This window comes from Lagopus leucura, unplaced genomic scaffold (assembly GCF_019238085.1).
Source record: "Lagopus leucura isolate 7727_CA_CO unplaced genomic scaffold, USGS_WTPT01 Super-Scaffold_100001, whole genome shotgun sequence".
Taxonomy (NCBI): Eukaryota; Metazoa; Chordata; class Aves; order Galliformes; family Phasianidae; genus Lagopus; species Lagopus leucura.
The window spans coordinates 86996387-87017470 of record NW_024962262.1 but is presented as its reverse complement, the minus strand read 5'-3'; the positions used below and the strand labels follow the sequence as shown (position 1 = coordinate 87017470).

General features: G+C 49.3%; 2 protein-coding genes across 2 annotated transcripts in view; both read left to right on the top strand.

Annotated features, from left to right (window-relative positions):
- LOC122178276 (prostaglandin F2 receptor negative regulator-like) overlaps positions 1–3690 on the top strand; it is a 66387-nt gene extending 62697 nt beyond the window's left edge. The window contains 1 exon segment of the mRNA XM_042868352.1: positions 99–3690. Coding sequence (XP_042724286.1) covers positions 99–265 — 167 coding nt within the window. The 3' untranslated portion in view covers positions 266–3690.
- A 6243-nt stretch (positions 3691–9933) lies between these two features.
- LOC122178018 (immunoglobulin superfamily member 3-like) lies at positions 9934–20868 on the top strand. The gene is made up of 8 exons (XM_042867911.1): positions 9934–9985; positions 11045–11422; positions 12202–12609; positions 13750–14133; positions 14677–15072; positions 16515–16922; positions 17660–18055; positions 20392–20868. Exons 1-8 carry the CDS (start codon positions 9934–9936, stop codon positions 20586–20588), a joined length of 2619 nt encoding a protein of 872 aa, XP_042723845.1. The 3' UTR covers positions 20589–20868.
- The last annotated feature ends 216 nt before the right edge of the window (positions 20869–21084 follow it).

Genomic DNA, 21084 nt, shown 5'->3' with positions numbered 1-21084 from the left:
TAAGAAAAATAATGCAGATCTTTGAATTTCTTAGTAATATGTAATGACTTGGTCTTCCTTCTTTTTTTTTTTTTTTTTTTTTTTTTTTTTTTTTTCAGTTCTGAATGCTTTCAAGTATCCCCTATTGATTGGCATTGGTCTGGCCACTGTCATTGGACTCTTATCCTGCCTCATTGGCTACTGCACCTCCCGTTGGTGCTGCAAGAAGGAAGTACAGGAAACAAGACGAGAGCGTCGCCGGCTGATGTCGATGGAGATGGACTGAGTATGGGAGCCAGGCACACTTGCGTTTCGGGAGAGACTCACAGGGCTCTTGGACTGTGCTGAGACACTCATTCACAGGCCCAGACGGGACAGGGCTTTTCCTCTCTGGTTTCAGCCTGGACCTCAAGCTCCTCCTTGTTACACTTTGTGTCCTGAGAGCTTTCAGGCCATATCTAGTGACTCAGAGTTCTCCTTTGTCCAGCAGCACTTTCTGCGTAGAGATCATGTCCTTCTAATTTACAAACTGTTGAGCCTGCTTTCAGCAGGGCCCTGTGACAAAAATTCACTATGTGTTTTTTGTTTTTTGTTTTTTTTTTGCCCCTCTTGGTTTTGAAAAGATCTTCCACTATGAAAACATGTTGAGGAGTGTGGTGTGCAGGAAGGGACTGGTGAAATCGTTAGACTTTAATTGTATTAACCAATCTACTCTTCTCCTCTACCCCCACTGCAGCATTCTGTCCACTTTTTCTCTCTGCCTTGATATCTCAGACTTCTTTGTATTGCTTGAAAGCTGGAGAAGGGTATTCCACTGGAGTCTCAAGAGGCTGTTCCAGAAAATAATCGATTTTTGGCTGTCAGCATACCTTCTCTTCTCCACCTTTCAAAGAATTTACAATTAATCTGAAAACAAAATTTGCCTGGAGGTCTTTGAGATGCTCTTCTTAAGGTTTTATTATTTTGGTTTTTTTTTCCCTAATTTTCAGTGCTCAAAGCTCTTATCCGTGGTGAACAGGGGCTAACTTAGCAACCCTGAAGAGTCAATCCTCAGACAAGCGTTTGTTGGATGGCTGCTTGCAGTCACCTTCTCCCCAACCCTTCTACCTTCTTTTCTCCCCACTACAGCTGCTCACAACGTGCCTCAAACACTGTTCTGCTTGTGGCAGGGAGGCAACATGGTGTCAAGAGGCAAGGCCCAGCCCTTGTTGGCCTTGTCAGAGAGGTAGAAAACCTTGCACTACTGATGCGGTGTGATTCATGAAAAAAAATGAGATGGATCTTTTTGTGCAGTGGACCAACTGATCACATTTGGAGACCTGTAAACTGTCACCAAGTACACAGACCAGATTCCAGCACTACTTCTGCCAGTTGCTCAGGGTAGGAATATGAGCAAGCCCAAGAGGGCAGCAAAAATCCTTCAGGTTCCCATGATCCTGGTCTTGTTGCATAGCCTGCAGTGAGGATTTCTCCAAGAGGTTGAGTATCGTGAGTCCTGCTTTGGTCTTCCACTTTCACTGACCTGGCTCCTGGTGGGGAGCAACTTCTTTTCCAGGCAGTTCTGTCTTTCCAGCACAGCTGGTGTTCTAAGCAATAAAAGTCAGAATAAAGGTACTGTGTATAAGGAGGTAGGACTGTACCACAACCAGACATCACAGTGAGGGTGTAGCTTGCATCAGGAAGAGTGGGAAATGTGGATAAGGCTAGGGATCAATTCCTTACTGATTGATTTTTTTTTTTTTTTTAATTATTGTTATTTTTTTTTTAGGATAAAATGAAAGATATTGGAGGATGGCATCCACAGAAAGCAGTGGTTGTGGTATGCCAATCTAGACACTAGCTATGTACTAGACAATCATTGTCACTAGTAGCTCATTCCAGTATATATACCTGGGGAGCTGCAGGTCTAATTTCTGTGCTACAATGACCTCAGTTCACATTAGCTTGTGAAACCTTTAACTGAACCACTCAACACTGCTGCTATTCCAAGACTATTGCAGTAAGATTGATGTTGTTTTTTTGTGTTTTCTGTGATGACCTTTTTCTGAGATTGGTGTAAAGGTTTTTCTAGAAGGCTGTATTCTGCCTCCAGCATGTGAACGTGCATGCAGTCGCATTGTAGGTGGGTTAACTTTGGCTTTGTATACATACACACGCAGGTATCTAATGATTTTTGGGAGCTGAATGTGAGACATCTTTAACGTGAACTTGATTTGCAGAGATGAGGCTTGCAACTCATTATTTAACTGCTTGATATTTCATGTGGATTTCCAAAGCTGTGACACCTATGAACTTCTAGAGGACTTTGACCAAAACACTTATGGCAGTTTCTTTTTCTGGCCCAGTGGTTTTTTTTGTTTTGTTTTTCTCTTGAAGAGCTCTGAAAGGGCCTGTGTTGCAGACAGATGTTGCTGCCTCTGTTGAGGAATGAGGCAGAAGCAGTCTACCCTCCACTGTGACAGCCCAAAAATCTTTAGTGATGCTTTCCAAAGAAAGGATGTTGAAGAAATAATTTACTCATATCACTTTTGACAGTAACATTTTTCTTCTTCTCACTCCTGGCTACTGTAGTGAAATCTTTCTTTTCCTTGGCCATTATGGAACACCATACGGACGTCTGGGATGCTGGCTGTCCTTCCCACACTCATCTAAGTAGCTTCTTTCCTGCATTAACATCTGCTTTCTTCACAGAAGGCTTGTGGAATCAAGGTGTCTTGGTTTTGGGGGCTGGTAGTGATGGTGAAGTTCAAAGCACAGCATCAGTCGCTTGCTGTCCTAGCAGACTTGCTGTCCTAGCAGGCTGACTCCTTATTCATATGCTCTTGCTTAAGTTTTAGGGAAAGAGGGTCATGATTGTAATGCAATAATTAGGGAATGAGTGAGCAGGGACCTGACAGTTCTTCCCAAGCACACAACGTAGCACACTTTTATCCCTGCTGGAAAAAACTCAGGGTTATTTTGGTCAGGGCTCCCTGCTTCTACTGTGGAAGGTCTCTGTGTCCTCAGCCAATGCTGACCTTCCTTCATGGCCGGTAACAAACAATCCTTGTCATTCCAAGTGAAGCAAGTTCCCTACTAGCTCATACTGCTGCCAGCCCCTTGGAAGGCAATGCTGCATCCCCTTACACTCTGTATTTGCTGTAGTTGGAAGGCTAGAAGCTGAGGGGCGAGGCTTACCCCACAGGTTTCCTTCTACTTGTGCCAATTTTGTATTATCCCTTTTTTTAAAATAGAGTGGGAATCTTGTCTCCAATGAAAAAGAAAAAAAAAAAAAGATTTTTGGTCACTTTCATGTTTTTTATTATTGTTTCCTGTGTGAGTGATGGTGTGCGTGCACCTGATTGTGTATTAAACCTGCAAAGTATCAGGAGAGTAAGCTGCCTGAGATGCATTGCAAGCATCCATATCCTCTCAGCTGCAACCTGTGGTATTGTCTAAGTATCCTAAGGGCTCGTGTTGATATTCCTCTGTTCAAATTGCCACATCTCCTGGGTAAGCCGGTAAATTCCTCCAGGCACTTGGAATTCAATCCAGAACAAGCTTGAGCATATAGCAGAAGGGCAAGATGTTTGCTTTCTTTTTTTTTTTTTTATTTCAAAGTTACAAAACGAAGTGTTTGGCACAGTTCTGGAATGCAGGTACCCAATAGTTCTAACAATGCTGTGTAAAATGTTTCTTTTTATGTTCAAAATAAAGAACCTTTTTGATTAAGCCTGTGCTGTGGGCTTGGCCTGAATGTTTATACTATGGGCAGTTCTCTCCTCGTACCTTTGTGTGTACACAGATTCTATTGTTACTGAGAGGGTATCTAATGTAAATCTTACCAGTCCCATTTCCAGCACTGGTCACCCTGCTAGGTAAGCGTCAGCACTATTTTACAGTAAGTTTAAAATATTTGCTTACATTTGTGTGATGAATTGGGAAACGTAATGGTTTTCTGAATCCATTCTGTTTCTACCCTGTCATAAGTCAACATTTTTGCAGAAGGGATGAGGCATCCGAAATATGATGGGTTTGGCCTGGTTTCTCCCATGTGGCTGCTTGCTGTGAAAACCCAAATGCTGCCAATCATCAGTGAGTTCCAGTAAAGCAACCTTTGTGAATGTCATACCTCATGTGAAGCAAAGTCTTTTCCAAAGGTAACTGTGATGGCATTCATCTTTCAACACCCTGCCCAGCCACCCTGGACTTGAAAAATAGGAATTTCAAGAATCCAATTTGTGACTTTCTTGCAGCATGCATTTTAGAGGAACAAGAATCTGAAAGTACCCGTTTCTCACCGTGAGTTGTAAAGGATAGTACAGATCACCTTAGATATGAGAATTAGGAGAGATAAGTGTGCAATAATTGGCCGGGCAAGTAAGAGGAGTGAGGTAATAGCAGCTCCCTCTAGTGATGGGACAGGAAAAGAGGGAGGAAGCCGCAGCAGATAGCTGTAGTCGTTAATTCAACCAAGGTGTGGTCAGTGTGTCCTCATGCTCTTTGTAACATTCTTCTGTTTGTAAAAATAGTTCCAGGATGGATTTTAGGCTTGTTTTTTTCTTGTTGTTTTTGTTCTTGAGTGTGTAGCATCTCTGTATTTGCGTAAGAATAGTCATTGCATTACAGATGGATCTAATTTGCTCTATTTATATTTATGTCCTTATTTATATCCTTATCCAGGCTCTTAATCTTCAGCCATGCAGTTTTCCAGCCATGCGGCTCCTCAAGTCCCATACTGAGCTCCGTGGTGTGCCATGTATTGAAGTATCTGCTCCCTCAAAAGCTGTGTCTTCTAGCAGCTGTACTAATAGTGAGTGACAAGCCTTCACAAAGTATTTATTTGGTGTAAAATCACTGACATAAGGTGAGTCTTTCAGCAATGGAAAGGATAATGTCTTTCTACTTTGGTTGTTTCTCCTTCCTTCCCAGGAGCAGTCCTTCCCAGCTCTGCTTTCTATTACTGTCCACAGTATTTTCTTCTCTCCCCAGCCCCTGCAAGCCCTTCTCTTCACTCTGAAATTTGTCTCTGATGTTTCAGGGAGAGCTCCTTCAGAAGCCAAGCTCTGAATTCCTAGCCCAGCAGAAATGTATGTTTTCTTTAGAAATACAATGTTTGAGGTCCTTTTGAAGCTGATGGCTTTGTCTGCAGCCTTCAAGGTGCGTGCTGAGGTATCCTTACCCGGTACTGTTATCTTTTTCTCCTGTCTTCACAGTTCCCTGTAATCATCCAGAAATACCTTTTGTCAATCATTATTCATTTATTTCTCCTTCCTTGACCTGACTGCGTACCGTGTTAACAAGATGGCTCTCAGGACTCATGCACAGGGCATTGCTGTCTTTATACCTGCCCTGCCTTTCCCCATACCAACTGAGTGCCACCACTTCCCACTTGATGAGGGATCTATTAAGAGACATTCTCCAAGGCTGTGAGAGCAGTGTGGGAGCTACTGCATGATCCTCAGGTGAAGTGTGTCTGTCACCTACACCATGTTCTGCTTTTTTCTTGGGATCTTGGTGCAGTGAGAGCAGCATTGAGTGAACAGTGTGTTCACAGTCCAGAACGCTCTACCCAAACTTATGCCCCTCACTGCAAGAAAGACACTAAGGCCCTGGAGAGTGCCCAGAGAAGGGCAGTGAAGCTGTGGAAGATCTGGAACACAAATCTTATGAGGAACAGCTGGGGGAACTAGGATTCTTCAGTCTGGAGAAGAGGAGGCTCAGGGGCCTGAAAGGAGGCTGTGCTGAGTTAGGGGTTGGCCTCTTCCCCCAGGTAACAGCAATAGGATGAAAGCAAATAGGATGAGCAATAGGATGAGGTCTCAAGTTGTGCCAGGGGATGTTCAGGTTGGATATCAGGAAACATTTCTTCTCAGAGTGGTGAGGCACTGGAACAGGCTGCCTTGAGAGGTGGTGAAGTCACCGTCCCTGGAGGTGTTCAAGAAATGCTAGGTGATGTACTAAGGGACATGATTTAGTCAGGAGATATTGGTGATAGGTGGATGGTTGTACTGGATGATCTTGGAGGTCTTTTCCAGCTTTGGTGATGCTGTGATTCTGTGAAGGTGAGAAGGTGGCAGCTATGAGCAGAGCATCTATTGGTTTGCCAGGAGCAGCTGTCTGGTAGCTAAGCCTATGCAGACTGTTGACATGTTAACACGACCTTCTAAATCCAAGTCCCACTCATCAGGCTCCAAACCGAATTCCTTTGGACACCTGAGTGTGTGAACTTGGACAGAAGCCTTATATTGTTGGATGATGGCTCCTTTAGGAACTTCAGGAGGAACTGAAATTTTGGGCTTTCAAAAAGAGCAGCTCTGTCTCTGTTATTGGACAATATGAAATCGCTGCTTTTCCCCGTGACCTTGTAGGAGTGGAAGAAAGGAAGTTTTTTCTGGTGAATGAGTTGTGTGGATAAAGCAAAGGCTTTGATGCTGGATGAGCTGAAAATGTTATTCTGTCATTGCTACCTTGCTGCATTGCTTTGGGGTCATATCTGTGTGCCACTTCCACATTGTTCTTAGTGTAGGGATGGCTGCACTGGTGAAATGCATGCTTTGTGCATCCTGTAGTCGGGCCTGCTAAGAGAGCGGCTCCCTGCTGCAGCCACTGATGAAGCAAGTTTTGGCAGTTGGAGTTTATCATTTTTCCCAGCTTACGTGTATTTAACAATTGGCTGCAGCAATGGCTGTTTAATTCCCTTGCTAACGTTTCCAGGGCAGCCATTTAATTTTTTTTTAAAACCCTCTTGCTTCTGGAAATCCTGTAATCAAATCCAAGCTCTGTCAATCTAATTAGTTTTGAAGTGCAGCATCTCCATAACTTGGAGACCTAAATAAGCAGCTTAGTATTAAAACCTAGTTTCTCTCCCCATGTTATGCTGCCTTATATTCCCCAGGAGAAGTTCCCACCAAACAACAGTCATTGTGACTGCTCCCCCTGTTCTCATTAAAGTCAGAAAAGACAACTAAGGCCACCCAGTCCAACCACCAACCTGTGCCCACTGACCATGTCCCTCAGTGCCACATCTGCACAGTTTGCTTGCTTAGAAGATGCTGATGCACAGAGAGGTCTGGGGCAGCGTGTAGCTTTGTGCTGCTTGCTGAGGGCTGCCCAAGCAGCTGGGGAGCTGCAGAGTTGGTGGTGTCATGGCAGCAGAGTGGTAGCACCTTGGTGCAAAGCAGCTTCCAGCCCTGACTGAGGGGAAGGGCTGGATATGGAGACAGTGAGTACTGGAATGAAGGTCCGGGTGAAGTGCTGCTGCAGCCCTTTGTCACCTTTGTCTATAGTAGAAACTGTGCAATTGAGAGCAAACCTCAGCTCACCAAAACAGAGTTGCGGGTGCCCTCCTCCCAAGGCAGCCCCTGTTGCTTGCTGCTTAGAAAAGCTGGTGTCCTAGGGAAGTGGTTGCAACCTTCTGTGCTTTGGCCAGACTCCCCGTGCTTAGGGGCTGCCTAGGGCTGGCCGTGTGGCTCACTGGTGCATCAGAGTAGAGATCCTCATCCACTGGCATCATACTCACCTCTACAAGCTGTGGGTGCAATCCCATGTAGCTCCCAGCAATGTTGAGTCTGGTTCCAGTCAGAGCCAGCATGTTTGGCATTTGTACTCCGTTAGGAGGCTTGCGCCCAGGGGATGGGGACTGAGCTGGCAGCCATGGGGAAGCTGTCTGCCTCCAGCTCCATACTGAGGGATGTAACCAGCTGCCTTTGATGCCTGAGCCAGGCTGAGAAAACCTGACAGCAGACTTCAAAGTCTGTTGTGCCAGCTCCTCCATTATCTGAACACTTCTGCCACGTCCCCCAGGACTGCTGGATTATCCTGGCTAATTCCACACTGCATCCCCTGTCTCTGCCTGGCTCCAACCCTTTGTGTTCATGGCTGTCCTTTCTGAATCTCTCTGGGGATGTGACAATGGGATTTTTTGGCAGGGACGTTTTTGGAAAGCTTGCCTGCAGAGTACAGAGGGCAGGTACTTGCTGGGTCCAACAGATGTGATCCCAAAGACATTTCTCAACTGCTGCTGGGCCTGTCTGGGTAGTCTGTCTTTGCCCTGGCTGAACAATGTGGAATGCATCCAAAAGAATGTGCAAAGGCAAATAGGGTGCAGGAGGAGGGGAAGTCATAGAGAATCACTAAGGTTGGAAGAGACCTCTAAAATCATGTAGTCCAGCTGTCAGTCCATCACAGCCATGCACATGAGAGTGTGTAATTCAGGGCAGTCATTGCCACGTTAGAGCCAAAGCCAGCTCTGTGGGTATGCTTGGCCCCACCTGAAGCAGAACGTGGCTGTGCCCTGCCATATATGCTGGGAAGTGGCCCTGCCACCAGGTCTGACTGTACTGGTGAGGTTTCTGTTGGCAGTGTATCTCTATAAAGGATACTCTGCTGATCCTCCTTTAGCCAACCCAACATGCCTATTGCTGCTGCCACACACTTGGTTGTGCTGATTTCCCAGGGAGGGAGTGAGGAAGCTTCAGACTGTGCAGTCCTGGGAAGAGGGAGCTGTTGTTTTTGTCTGCAGAGCATCGTCATTGCCCGTGATGGGGCTGGGCAAGGCAATCCTATCCTCCCTAGTTTCTCTATTGCGAATGTAAACAGTGGTTCATGCGTCATTAGCTGCAAGCTTGGACTGAAACTGTCCCTGTGTGTGCGTTTATCTGCACACTGACTGCAGGAATTTTGCCAAGGTTGGGCTCCAAATCTGATTTTCTTCTGTCACTGTGGCAGAGAAGCTTTTGTCTCCACCGAGGGGACGTGTGGGCTGGCTTGCCGTCAACAGGGCCACCCCCATAAACCTCTCAGTGGGCTGCTCTCAGAGCCAACCTCCTTCCTGTCTCTGAGGCAGTGCTGGTTTCAGCACCGTGCCCCTCTGCTCTGCTGCATTGCAACGCTTGGTGGCAGGGGACAGGTGAGATCCGATGGGACCTCTCCAACAGCTCGTCCCTGCGCACTGAGCTTGGCTCTCTGCAGAGCTGTGTGGTGCTGATGTGCAGTCAGTCAGCAGTCTGTGCTTCTGTCTCCTGGCCCCATGAGCTGTCATGTGAATCAGTTTCTGAAATGGGGCAAGGAGGGACCTCATGCTTGTTTTGGTTCGTTACATGAATCTCATTCCCTCTGGGAGCCCAGTGGGATCAAGCAGAATGGCTTGTTTGTTTTACAGCTGCTTTTTGCTTGTGAATCCCTGAGCCAATTTAGCAGTTCATTCGATACCTCAGCAGGCTGCAGGAGCAGCACAGCTCAGGAGCCACCTTCACACCGCTTTTCTTCCTGTAAAAACCAAATCGATCTTTTCAGAGAGAGCCTCCAGTTCCTCACCTTTGGCTGCTCCCTATCTGGGTCATGCCCTGCCAGCCTCCTCCGGTCCCAGCACATGCACTGTGCAGCGGGCCATGTGATGCTGGCAGCGGGATGCCACCTGTGCACAGGTGCTGTGATGCGCCCATGGTGTCTGCCTTCAGTGCAGAGGAGAGAGTAAGCTGCTTAGTATAACAGCAGGAGGCAGAGGGTTGGTCAAGCAAGGGGGCCAGCATCTTGCTCTGCCACACAGTGTGCTGTGTGTGAGCTGCTGCAAGACAGGAATGGGCTCAAGTTGTGCCAGTGGAGGTTCAGGTTGGATATTAGGAGAAATTTCTTCTCAGAAGGAGTGGTGAGGCAATAGCACAGGCTGCCCAGGGAGGTGGTGGAATCACCGTTCCTGGAGATGTTCAAGAACCATGTGGATGTGGCACTGAGGGACGTGGTTAGTGGGCATGTATAAGTCTGTGGCTGACTGCCACCTTGGTGAGATGCAAGATGTTGGTGACGTGCTCTGTTCCCCACTTCTCCCCGCCTTTTTCTCTAAGCAGAGGAAACCGCTGCCGGAGTCTGGCAGCTTCCTCCCAGCTGCTTTCAAAATTACAGGGTGGCTGTCACCATCACCCTGAGTGCCTTTCACTGCCTTCCTGGGGAAGGACTGTAGCAGATCTTGTTCACATGGGGCTGGTAGAGCATCAGGTGGCTGCCTTCCTCCTTTTCCTCCTCACGGGTGAGTGCACTGTGACAAGGACTTTTGGGGCGGATAAGTGGGAAGTAAAACTGTCAGGAGCCCTGTGTGGGTCACGTGTGCAGGCTGCCTCTTCTGGGCTGCTTTATATTCCTAAATCAGGGGGACAGGATGCTCCTGGGTGGGTGGCCCAAGAGTGCACCTCACTTGGTCTACAGGGTGAGGGCAGCCCTAGTGCTGTTGGGCTCAGAGCCATGGAAGCTGAAAGGGAGGGGAGGGTGTGCAGATGACCATTTCCTCCCCAGCTCTACTCTGTAAGCCCTCTGCAGGTTCCTGGTGCCCCTTGAGGTGTTTCTTGCCTCTGGAGATGCTCTTGCTGGCTCCTTCTCCTGTACCTCTGTGAGGCACTTCTGAGGTCACGTCCCTTTCTCCAGCAGCAGTTAGCTCTGGTTCCTGCTTCTTTCCCTCCGGCCTGCACTGAACCTGAGAGTTTGGTCCTCTTCAGCACACTATGGGCTTCCTCCAGTGGTTTTAGCCTGGTTGCTGCTCCATCTGAGCACTGTCTGAAATGCTTTCCAAGCAGAAACTTGATGACCACATGGCCATGGTGCTCTGGCCTCTATTGTCTGGCCTTGCTTGCTGGAAGACAAGTTTTCAAGTTTGTTGGCATTGGGCTTGTTCTTAACAATTGCAGGGGATGCTGAAGTTCCTTGCAGTTTTTGCACCAGGGAGGTTCAGGTTGGGTATCAGGAAAAACTTCTTCAAAAGTGTGATGAGGCATTGAAACAGGCTGCCCAGGGAGGTGGTAGAGTTACCATCACTGAAGGTGTTCAAGAACATGTGCATGTGGCTCTGAGGGAGGTGGTTAGTAGGCAATACTTGGTGGTAGGTGGATGGTTGGACTGAGTGATCTTAGATGTCCTTTCCAGCCTTAATGATTCGATGCTTCTTAGTCCTAGGGGCATTGTTCTTCGTAGAATGAGACCACACCCTAAGTCATTGCAGTATTATGCTACAGTCTCGTTGCCATTTTGAACTGCAATAATTTTCATTTGCAGTATTCTCCTGCAAACTTCATGCATGGTGTCTGTCTGCTGGCAGGTGTGGGCACTGGCCAAAGAGTGGTGACTATCCAAAAGGGGCCACTTTACCGTGTACTTGGCTCCCATGTGACATTGTGGTGCAAAGTGAGAGGCTACCAGGGCCCAGCAGAGCAGACCTTCCAGTGGTCCACCTACCCGCACACTGCTCCAGAGCGGGAGGTGCAGATCGTCAGCACCGCCGACCCCTCCTTCCCCTACGCCATCTACACCCAGCGGGTGCGCGCCCAGGAGATCTACGTGGAGCGGGTGCAGGGGGACGCGGTGCTGCTGCACATCACGGAGCTGCAGGACCGAGATGCTGGGGAGTACGAGTGCCACACGCCCAACACCGACGAGAGGTACTTTGGGAGCTACAGTGCCAAGACAAACCTGACAGGTGGGTCTCGAAGGACGGCTTGCTCTGTGGGGCCTGGCTGATTTTCCATTTTCTTACTGGTAGCGTCAAGGTGATGGTAAAGCTACCAGGGAGGATGTGCTGTTCTGTACACAGCGGCACGAGGGTGTGTATGGGTCTCAAGCTTGTACGGATGCAGACAGGTTTCCCACTGCAGATGGGGAGATGTGTTCATCAGCAGGTCTGTGGCACATAGTCTGCTGTGCCATAGCCCAACAGCCACATCCCAGCACTTATGAGAGAACGAGTTCTCAGGCTCTGAGCACTACCTGTTGGGGTCTTCTCCGGTCAGGAGATGGGTCTTGAACCAACATATACCCACATACTAATGATGACAGGGAGACAACAGGGTGGAGAACTAAAGAAAAATATCCAACTGTAAGCTCACTAAGTCCACATGGCCCATCTACTTCATATTCAACCTTGTGTCCTCCTTTAATCTGATACTGTGGCCACTTGGGCTCATGAGAGGCTGGATGTTAGCCTCCTTGGGGTTGCCCAGAGCTGCCCACACTTTCACTGAGGAGCATACTGCTGAGAAATATACCATGCTTTGTTTTCTGCTGAGGTTTTAAGCACTTCACACATTGATATGGGCTGACTGGGGCCTCTCCCATCACATGCAGCACCTACTTCCACTGCACTGTCACATTTCTCAGAGCCTGGCTGTGCTTCTTACACTGACCAACACATTGCCCACTGAGGCCAAGAAATGCTTTTTCTCCTGACCAGCTGTTCTGTGCTTCTCCCCTTGTGCTCAGTGATTGCAGATACCCTCTCAGTTTCCATGGGACCCAAGAACCTCACCCATGCTGAGGGAGATGCCATGGAGCTCACCTGCCTGGTGTCCAGGTCCACTGCCCAGCACACACACCTCTCTGTTGGCTGGTACTGCCTCCGGGGAGAGCACCGGGCTGAGATCCTCACCCTCTCCAAGGACTTTGTCGTGATGCCAGGACCTGCTTATGCACAGAGGTTTTTGGCAGGGAATGTGCGGTTGGACAAGGTTGGGAGCACCTCGTACAAACTCTCCATTGTGGCGGTGGAGCCTTCTGACCAGGGGCAGCTGTACTGTGAGGCAGCTGAGTGGATCGAGGATCCTGATGGGACGTGGAAGGACATTTCCCGCAAACAGTCAGAGAGGACATCGCTGGTGGTCACTCCCCAGGGTAAGGCCCTTGGCTTCAGCTGCTTTGTGCAGCAAAGGACCTACCGTGGGTGGTCTCTGCAGTGGTGTGTCGTGAAAATCTCTTTCCCCATGCTATAGTCTCTGATGCTTTGTTTTCTCCTATCTGACCTCCACCACAGCTTGGGACATCCCACTGGCTTTCTTTGGGTGTGCCACCTGGGCATCAAGAAGGACAGAGTGTCACTGGGGCCTGTGTTAGATATGGAAGCGTGTGAAGCCCAGGGCAAAATGCCTGCCCCGAGTGTCTGTCCCACCCCACAGCAGGGTCTTGCTGGGACCTGTGCTAAGTGGAGAAGAGGCCTCGTGTCCCTGGTCGGCAGTGGCATGACTGTGTATAGCTGCGGGTACTGGTTCCACACTGCCATTTACAAATAAGGAAACCCTATGGAAGGCAGTATTCTTTACGCAGAGGGTGGTAAGGAACAAGCTGCCCGCAGAAGCTTGGATGCCCCATTCCTGGAGGTGCTCAAGGCTGAGTTGCATGGGCCTGGGGCAGCTCTGCCCATGTCAGGGGGTTGGGACTGGGTGGGCTTTAAGGTCTCTTCCAACCCAAGCCTGTCTGTGGTTCTATGATTTGCTCTGTGGTGGCTGCTTAGGGTGGAAAAAAGGCGGCAGTGCTAAAAAAGCACTGTGATGGTCACCCCAGAGCAGCTGGGGCAGTGGTGAGCGGTGCACGAGCTCCTTCATCCCCTCTGTGGGACTGCCGGCCCTGCTGCAGCCCGAGCACGCCAACGGTTTCTATAAACTCTCCAGCAAATATTTGGGAATGCTGAACATATCTGCAGCGGCTGGGATTCCTGTTCATACACTGTTTATGAGCTAGTGTTTAAATTCAAAGGGTAATGTGCTGTCTGTAAATTATTCTGGCCTCTCCAGTGGCAGTCATGGAGTTAGTTTGCTTAACTTCCAATCTATAGCTTCTGATGGGATGGGGGAACCACAAAGCTACAGAGCTCCTTTGTCCTCTTTCTGGCTTACGGGGGCTGGAGTCCACTTCTCCATGATGAACATTTTCCATTCTCAGTGCTTTTCTATAAAAGAAAACATTTCAGTAGTGAGCCCCTTTCATTTCTCACTGCACAGCTACCATTGCCCCCTCTTGGCTTTTGTTTGCCCACAGACCAAGATCTCTATGTGAATATCGCTGCCACCAAGAACAACCTTTCTGAAGGGGACACCCTGTGGCTCAGTTGCACGCTGGAAGCCCAGAGGAGTGACAGCAGACACTTAGAGGTGGCTTGGGTTCTCAACAGCACAGAAGTGGCCAGGATTGACCCCCATGGGTTGCTGATTTGGAAAAAGGAATATGAGGAAAGAGCCAGCTTGGGGCAGCTCCATGCATTCAAACAAAGCAATGCAATTTACATTCTCACTATCCGTGAGGTGGGGCTGGAGGACAGCGGGGCCTACCACTGCTCTGTTTTGGAGGTGAAGGCTCCTGGGAGTCTCCAGAGCATCCAAACCAACCTGTCATCAGTTCTCAGAATCAGTGTGAAGCCTATTGGTGAGTAAATCCTAATGGTTCTTCTGGGTGAAACCTACAGAGATGACTGGCTGAGGAATGCACTGAGTCTGGCCTTGCCTTGGCAGGCGCAGCTCAGCTTCTGTTGCTGCAAGAGCACCAGTGTGCCACGTTTTTCAGATGATAATGGGAAAAGTATTTGCTCTGACAAATATCAGCATGATGGGGGCGGCAGCAGCCAAAATGAAGCATACAACTTTAGCCCGGTTCTTTGCAATCAGTTTAGGACAAGAAGTTAGAACTGTGGGAGGCTGGGTGCTTGGGGACCCTGGTGGTAGACCAGGAGACAGGGCAGGACAGGAACTGTGGCTAGGGCTGTAAGAGCAGAATAAAGCTCAGGAGAGGAGGAGTGTGATGGAGGTTTTGTCATGCTGACGAGGTTCACAGAGTGCAAAATGAGTTTGAGAACTGGTGTGAGGTGTGTCGTGAGATGCCCTGGATGATGGTGAAGATGTGGGGGTGGTGCAGGGTGGCAGAGGGCAGGACTTCTGTCCCATCACCATGGGCTTTTTCCCTCTCAAGCAGGTCTTGGACTACGTGCCACACTGAGAAGCCGAACAGCCACCGTTAGTTACGCACAGAGCTTTGAGCTTATCTGCCATGTGAGCGCCAGCTGCCCAGTTGAGGAGTTGCTGCTGTCCGTGGGGTGGCTCTTCCAGCCCAAACCACCCACAGATGGCTACCAAGAGCTAGTGCGTGTCCTTCCTGATGGCACCGTGTCCTGGGGACCAGCACAGCCCCGCTTCCAGGGCAGAGCTCAGCTGATGAAGGCAGGTGCCTTCTCCCGGCTGCACATCCACAGTGCGATGGCTGGCCATGCAGGAACGTACCAGTGTGAAGTGGGAGTCTGGAGGACGCTTCAGGGGCAGCGTGCTGTCTCCTTCATCTCCAACCCTGTGGGGATAAAGGTCGTCCCACCAGGTGAGTGGTGCTGCCGGTGCTTCTTATGCAGTTCCTTCAAACCTCTTGGTCACAACTAAAACAGCTGATGGCTGGGTGTCACAGTAGGGTTGTCTCTGGGACTGCATAAGGTGCTGCTCATCCTGCTTCTTCCTTTGGATTTTAGGGGTCGCAACCCAGTGAATTGAGATCATGCTTTTCCATGCTTTCTTCACTGATGTGTTTGCTATAGCCTATGCTAACGCATTTCCTTCCCTTCTCAGTTTCACAGTACTCTTCCCCCTACACCCTTGGCGCTCTCTGTGGAGTTGGATGCTGGGTGCTGTTTTACATTCTGAGGAGGTCAGAGGACAGTGATGCAGCTGAAGGGACTGAAAAATGTGGTTGTGAGCATGCAGCAGTGATGTAAATGTTATTAAGATAAGCAAGTGTGATCATAGTCTCTACAGAGCAGACAGCAAGACATGATGACATTTGGCTTCAGACTTACTGCAGCCATTGCTGGACATTGTGCAGATGTTATGAGAAAGGCCATTCCCTTTCACCCTCAAGTTGTGCCAGGGGAGGTTTTAGTTGGATATCAGGAAATATTTCTTCCCAGAAGAGTGGTGAGGCAGTGGCACAGGCTGCCCAGGGAGGTGTTGCAATCACCGACCTTGGAGGTGTTCAAGAACCGTGTGGATGTGGCACTGAGGGACGTAGTTAGTGGGCATGGTGGGGAGGATGGGTCAATGGTCAGACTGGGTTATCTTAGTGGTCTTTTCCAACTCTAATGATTCTGTTCTGGGAATGCGTGATCCACGTGGGTGACCAGATGGCTGCTGACTAGTGCTGCTTCTCTATGAAAGGTGGTAACATAAGCCATGCAGTATGTTTAGAAGGTTCAGAATAAAGCTGAAGAGGGACCTGCTCTAGCAGCAACAGGTTGAGACTGTACTGCAGAATGTAGTCCTCCTAATCACAAAACTTACCAACCTGTTCCTCTGCATGTGAAATCTCCTGAATGGAGCTCTCTGAGATACTCAAGTTCACGATCTGTGTTTCAGTGTTTTATCTACCATTCTGTGTTGCTGTGTACTTCAGAGGTTTAAATGGTGCTGTGGGCCTGGCCTTATGACTCCGGGCAGGAAGAACATGTGCAGAAGGTCACAGTGGGAGGGGGAAAGGAGGATAGATAGATCTTCCCCCTCCTTTACTTCTTGCCCTCCCCTGTTCCTCCAGGGCAGTGCAGTGTGCTGTGAGATGCATGGCAGCACTTGCCAGTCCCCTGGGATGGTCACTTCCCAGACCTCCCAGTGATCATTACTGCAAAATCTGCACTGCTGAAGCGTTGGGCGGTAAGCAGATGTTGGAACTTATGGACATGCTGTGCAGTGTGTGGCTTCAGGTTAATAACCGCTGCGAGCATTCAAGATGGTGCCTGTTGGCAAAACCACCAGGGTTTTTTTGTTCTTTCATTTCAGAAAGCCTGCTGCAGGTGGCTACAAGGGAGACCTCCGTGGAGGTGGCTGGCGGTGCTGATGCAAGCATCGAGTGCAGAATGGAGTTCCCCCTGAACAACTCTCAGCTGGCTATCAGCTGGTACTACATACCTCCTCCTCCAGCAGATGCCACCCCCATGCAGATCGTACGGGCCAGCCACACTGGCCTGCTAGAGTATGGGGCTGGGTTCAGCTCCCCAACGCAGAAGTCCCGGTTCCTAAGCCAAAGAGTGTCCAGCCATGTGTTCCAGCTGCGGATTCTCTCGGCCAGCCCTGGGGACCAGGGCCAGTACTGCTGTGCGGTGGAGGAATGGCGCTGGCTGGAGGGTGGCTGGTACGGCCTTGGAGAGCGGTGGTCGGGGAGAACCAGGCTGCTGCTCCAGCTGCCAGGTGAGCTGCTGGGGGAAGGGAGGGGAAGTTCTGTCTGAAGGGGCCTCTAGCAGGGTATGGGAGAAACAAAGGTTCCCGCACAGAGTGGAGATATTGGGATTCTTTGCCTGGAGTGTGCCTTTCAAAGGGAAATGGGGAATTAGGAGGATTTGCCACATCCTCCCAAACCAATCGAGCTGGTATTTGTGCCTCCAGCAGCAGATGTCTAATACCTCACAACAAAGAGAACCACAGCCCTTGCTTTCCTATGTGACACGGTGTCCTTGGGCAGCGGTGCAGTGCTGGATACAGAGCAGCAGCCTTTTCCCAGTGCTTCTGGGTGTCCAGATATAAAGCTTCTCCTATGCTGGGGCATGCAGCCAGAGAGAGCAAGGCTGAGGGCTCAGCTGGGCTTCCTCCTTGGGTGCTGCACCTTTGGGATGTGCAGGGTGGGGGGTTCTTCCCCCATTCAATGTCTCATTTTCAGCCTCAGATGATCTAGACTCTGGCTTACTAAATATTCTTTGGTGCAAAGGATGTTTATTGGGAAGAGGACAGGGGGTGGGGTACAGAGATGGTGGGGGGGAAAAAACACCGCAGACAGAATGAGTCACAGAGACAAGGGAATCCATGGTGTCCTTCAGAGGCACATGCATAAGACTATCCAAGTTCCCAGACTTCCATCAGGAACAAGCAGGAGTGCCTCCATAGCAGTGCACAATGCTGTGACAGCTCTTTCTGCTTCCCTTTCCCCCCAGAGAGTGAGCTGCATCTGGAGAAGGCCAACAGCAGCATCTTGGCCAGGCACGGCCAGGAGGTGACACTGGGCTGCCTGCTGAAAAGCACGCTCCTGCCTGCCGCCCGCCTCTCGGCCACCTGGTTTCATGGGAAGGAAGATGGCCACGAGAGGCCCCTGCTCACCCTGAACCACGATGGTGCCATTGAGTTCCTGCAGGAGGGGCAGGTGGGGAGGCTGCAGCTGCGGCGGCCCACTGCTGGTGATCTGAGCCTGACACTGGGCAGCGTGCAAGAGGACGATGCCGGGACGTATCACTGCCGGGTGGAGGAATGGCAGCAGAGAGGCAACAAGGATAAGTGGGAGCTGCAGACCTGGGCGCTCTCAGGGTACACCCAGCTCACCACCACCCCACCAGGTAATGGCACACAGCCACTTGCCTTGCACTCCTCCCCCCTGCCCCCCACCACCACCCTTAGCTTGCTGGGGTGCATCATCCATCCTCCTTATTTTGCTGCAGTGCAACTAGGGATGATAGCAGTGATGGGAGGACTTGCTAAGGGACCTCAGTGAGGTCGTCCTGGGAAGACTGACCTGGATTGAGAAGTAGGGTATGGAGGAGAAGAGCAATGCAAAATGGCACATGCTGGGAGTAACATCCCAGCCCTATCCGTCTGCCAGTTCTTGTTCTGTAAGTGCTGGAGGTGGAGGTCTGGTAGGATGCCAAGAGTTCCAGCCATGAGTAAGATGTAGTCCTGAGCAGGGTACTGCTGACTGTCACTGATGGATTGCAGGCTCTCTGCAGGACCACATATCACCAGCCCTGCTCTCAGACCAACCATTTGGGCTAGAATGCTAACTGTTTTTCAGAGAAAAAAATCTTGTTGCAATTTTTTTTTGGCATCTCAGTCTTTGGTTGAGGCCTTAAAAAACAACCACTGTCCTCTTAGGGTGTGTGAAATAGACTGGATTCAACATCTAGGAGCTTAAATAAATAAAAGGAAAGGTTTCTGTCAGGCATACAAAATGTTTTTAGGGAGGTAACTGATAGGAAAAAAGTACTCTCTTGACACCTTGTTGGGGAAAAAGGAGGCACGGATGACCCACACAGAGGAAGAAATATGACCTGTGAAATCAGCCATGTTGTATGCAACTGGACTGAGGTGCATGCAGCTTTGGAGCTGCCCCACTCCAACCAAATCTGGTGTCTGTAGCGGTCATTATTCCTGCTTTTACCAGCACCAATTGAGATAGAAGGGCACAGAGGGACTCATGGGTCCCCCCTGTGCCTGCTTCTGGCACATGCACAAAACTGCACCTCTGGCAGAGCTAATCTGAGTTTAACTGCTCTGCAAGGGACCGACAGCACGCCAAACCCTCTGCAGATCTCTTCTTGCTGTTGTCCATTGCAGCTCCCTCTGGCACTCAGGCTTCTCCTTCCTCACCCCCCTCCATCTCCTGTTAACTGTTACCGGTGAATAGCCATTGCTGGAATTGCTAGAAAATTCTCCTCCAATCTGATCCACGTGGTTTGATCTACATGGTTGCTACGTGGTTTTCATGGCTTTCACAAAATCTGAGATATTAGCTGGCTATTTTTCCTCTCTTTTTCATTTTATTTTGTTTATCTGGGTGATGCAGGTATCTTGAAAAGTTGTATGAGCATAATTCCACAGTCGTGCACAATGTGCCTGCAACCAGGGGTCACTTCAGCTCTGAGCCCTGATGCCCTTTTAGGATACCTCTCTAGCACCGTGGGAGCTTCTCCTGTTTTTCCTGTGGGAGAGTCAGTGCTGCTTCACCCTGTGTGGGTAAGATGTAGAAGTTGAGAGGGAGAGAGATAAAAGCCAGTTTTATGGCTGGGAGCAGCTGCCAAGTTGCTTCATCCCTAGGTTCACAACTGAGCCCACCAGGCTTTGTGGGTCTCCCAGAGACAGCCTGGGATCGAAAGAGCTAGCACACCATCACGGTTCTGCAGAGCAAGCATGAAGCATCACAGCACAGCATGGGTATTGGTCAAAGAGAGAACTAAGATGGACAGAACAGACCCAAGCAAGTTGTTGTGGCCCTTCATGGTAAGCCACATCCATCTGAGATCAGTTTGTGAAGTTAAAGCTGTGTGTCATAGAATCATAAAGATTGGAAAAGACCTCCAAGATCATCCAAGTCCAACTATAAGCCCATCACTACCACGTCCACTAAACCTCATCCCTCAGCACAAAGAAAGGAGATCATAATGGTCATGACTACTGGGTGAACACAAGGAGCTTAGAACAGAAGGAACAGGCTAGCATGGGACTGATCTACCCCAGCCTTTTGGAGGAGATGGAGGGTCTACCAGAGTATGTGCATTCACCTGCAAACTCCTTGAGACCTCTTGTTTCCTTTGCTTTCCTCTCATACTTCCTTGCTCTGGAACAGCCTGTGACAGATCTTTAGCTGTCAGTGGTGTCAGGCGGGGAGCAGGGGGTGATGACTACGTGGCTTGAACAGCTGTACTGTTTCTGGTGGGATGCTTCAGCTGTGAGAGTGAGATAGGTCCCTATCTGACCTCCCAAGACAAGAAATTCAGGCATATTACCTTGTTTCTCTTCCCCTTTTTCTCAAATAACCAAGAAAATGTGGTATGAATTCTCAAAAACTGGTAGATTTGAAGGAAGAGCAAAGAAGATAACCTATAGAAACAGTAAAAAAGGGCAACTCAAAGTAGCTTGGGATCTCATTTGTTTTTCCTTCTCTGTTTTCTCCCTCCAGAGGTAACAGTTGCGTCTAGGATCTGTTCATCTCCATCGTTGCTGAACTTTATCCTATGCTTACCTCTGGTTCTGGTCCTTCTTCTGGCCCTTGCTGGCTTCTGCTGGTGCTTCATCTCCAGGAAAAGAAAAAAGGGCACCATAAGAGGAAACCAGCTGATGGAACTGCAAGGGGCTGAGGAGATCAAGCAAACTTAGCTGGCCTGTAATGGGAGGTGTAACTTGAAGAAAAGGAACTGGACTTTTGAGAGGACCAAGTACTTGAAGAGGGGTGGCTTGTTGTTTTGCTGTAGCTTTTGCAATGAATACTTGAAAATGTTTGTTTACTTTCAGTGAAACAAAACAGCTCTGAGTTACTGAGCAGATAAGGTTTTCAAAATGGATGTTCCTCTCTCTTAGATTTGGAACCCACTCACATGTTCACTGTTGTGGCTGCTTGTGGTGTTTGAGGTGCTTGTGGTATGAATGTCCACTGCTGCTGTGTGGAAGTGGTATTCTTTTCAGGTGTAAAGGGGAAAACTGGTTTTGCCCTGGAATACAAAAGTATTAAACTGCTGCTCATTTTAAGTCAATTTGACAAAATCTGTGCAGTGCCCAGCTAAAAATCCTTGGCAGCACTGCAAATGGAGCGCTGGCATATCGTTTAAGGCACTGCACTTGCCTTTCCCATCCCTTGCTGGAGGAGAATTCGGAC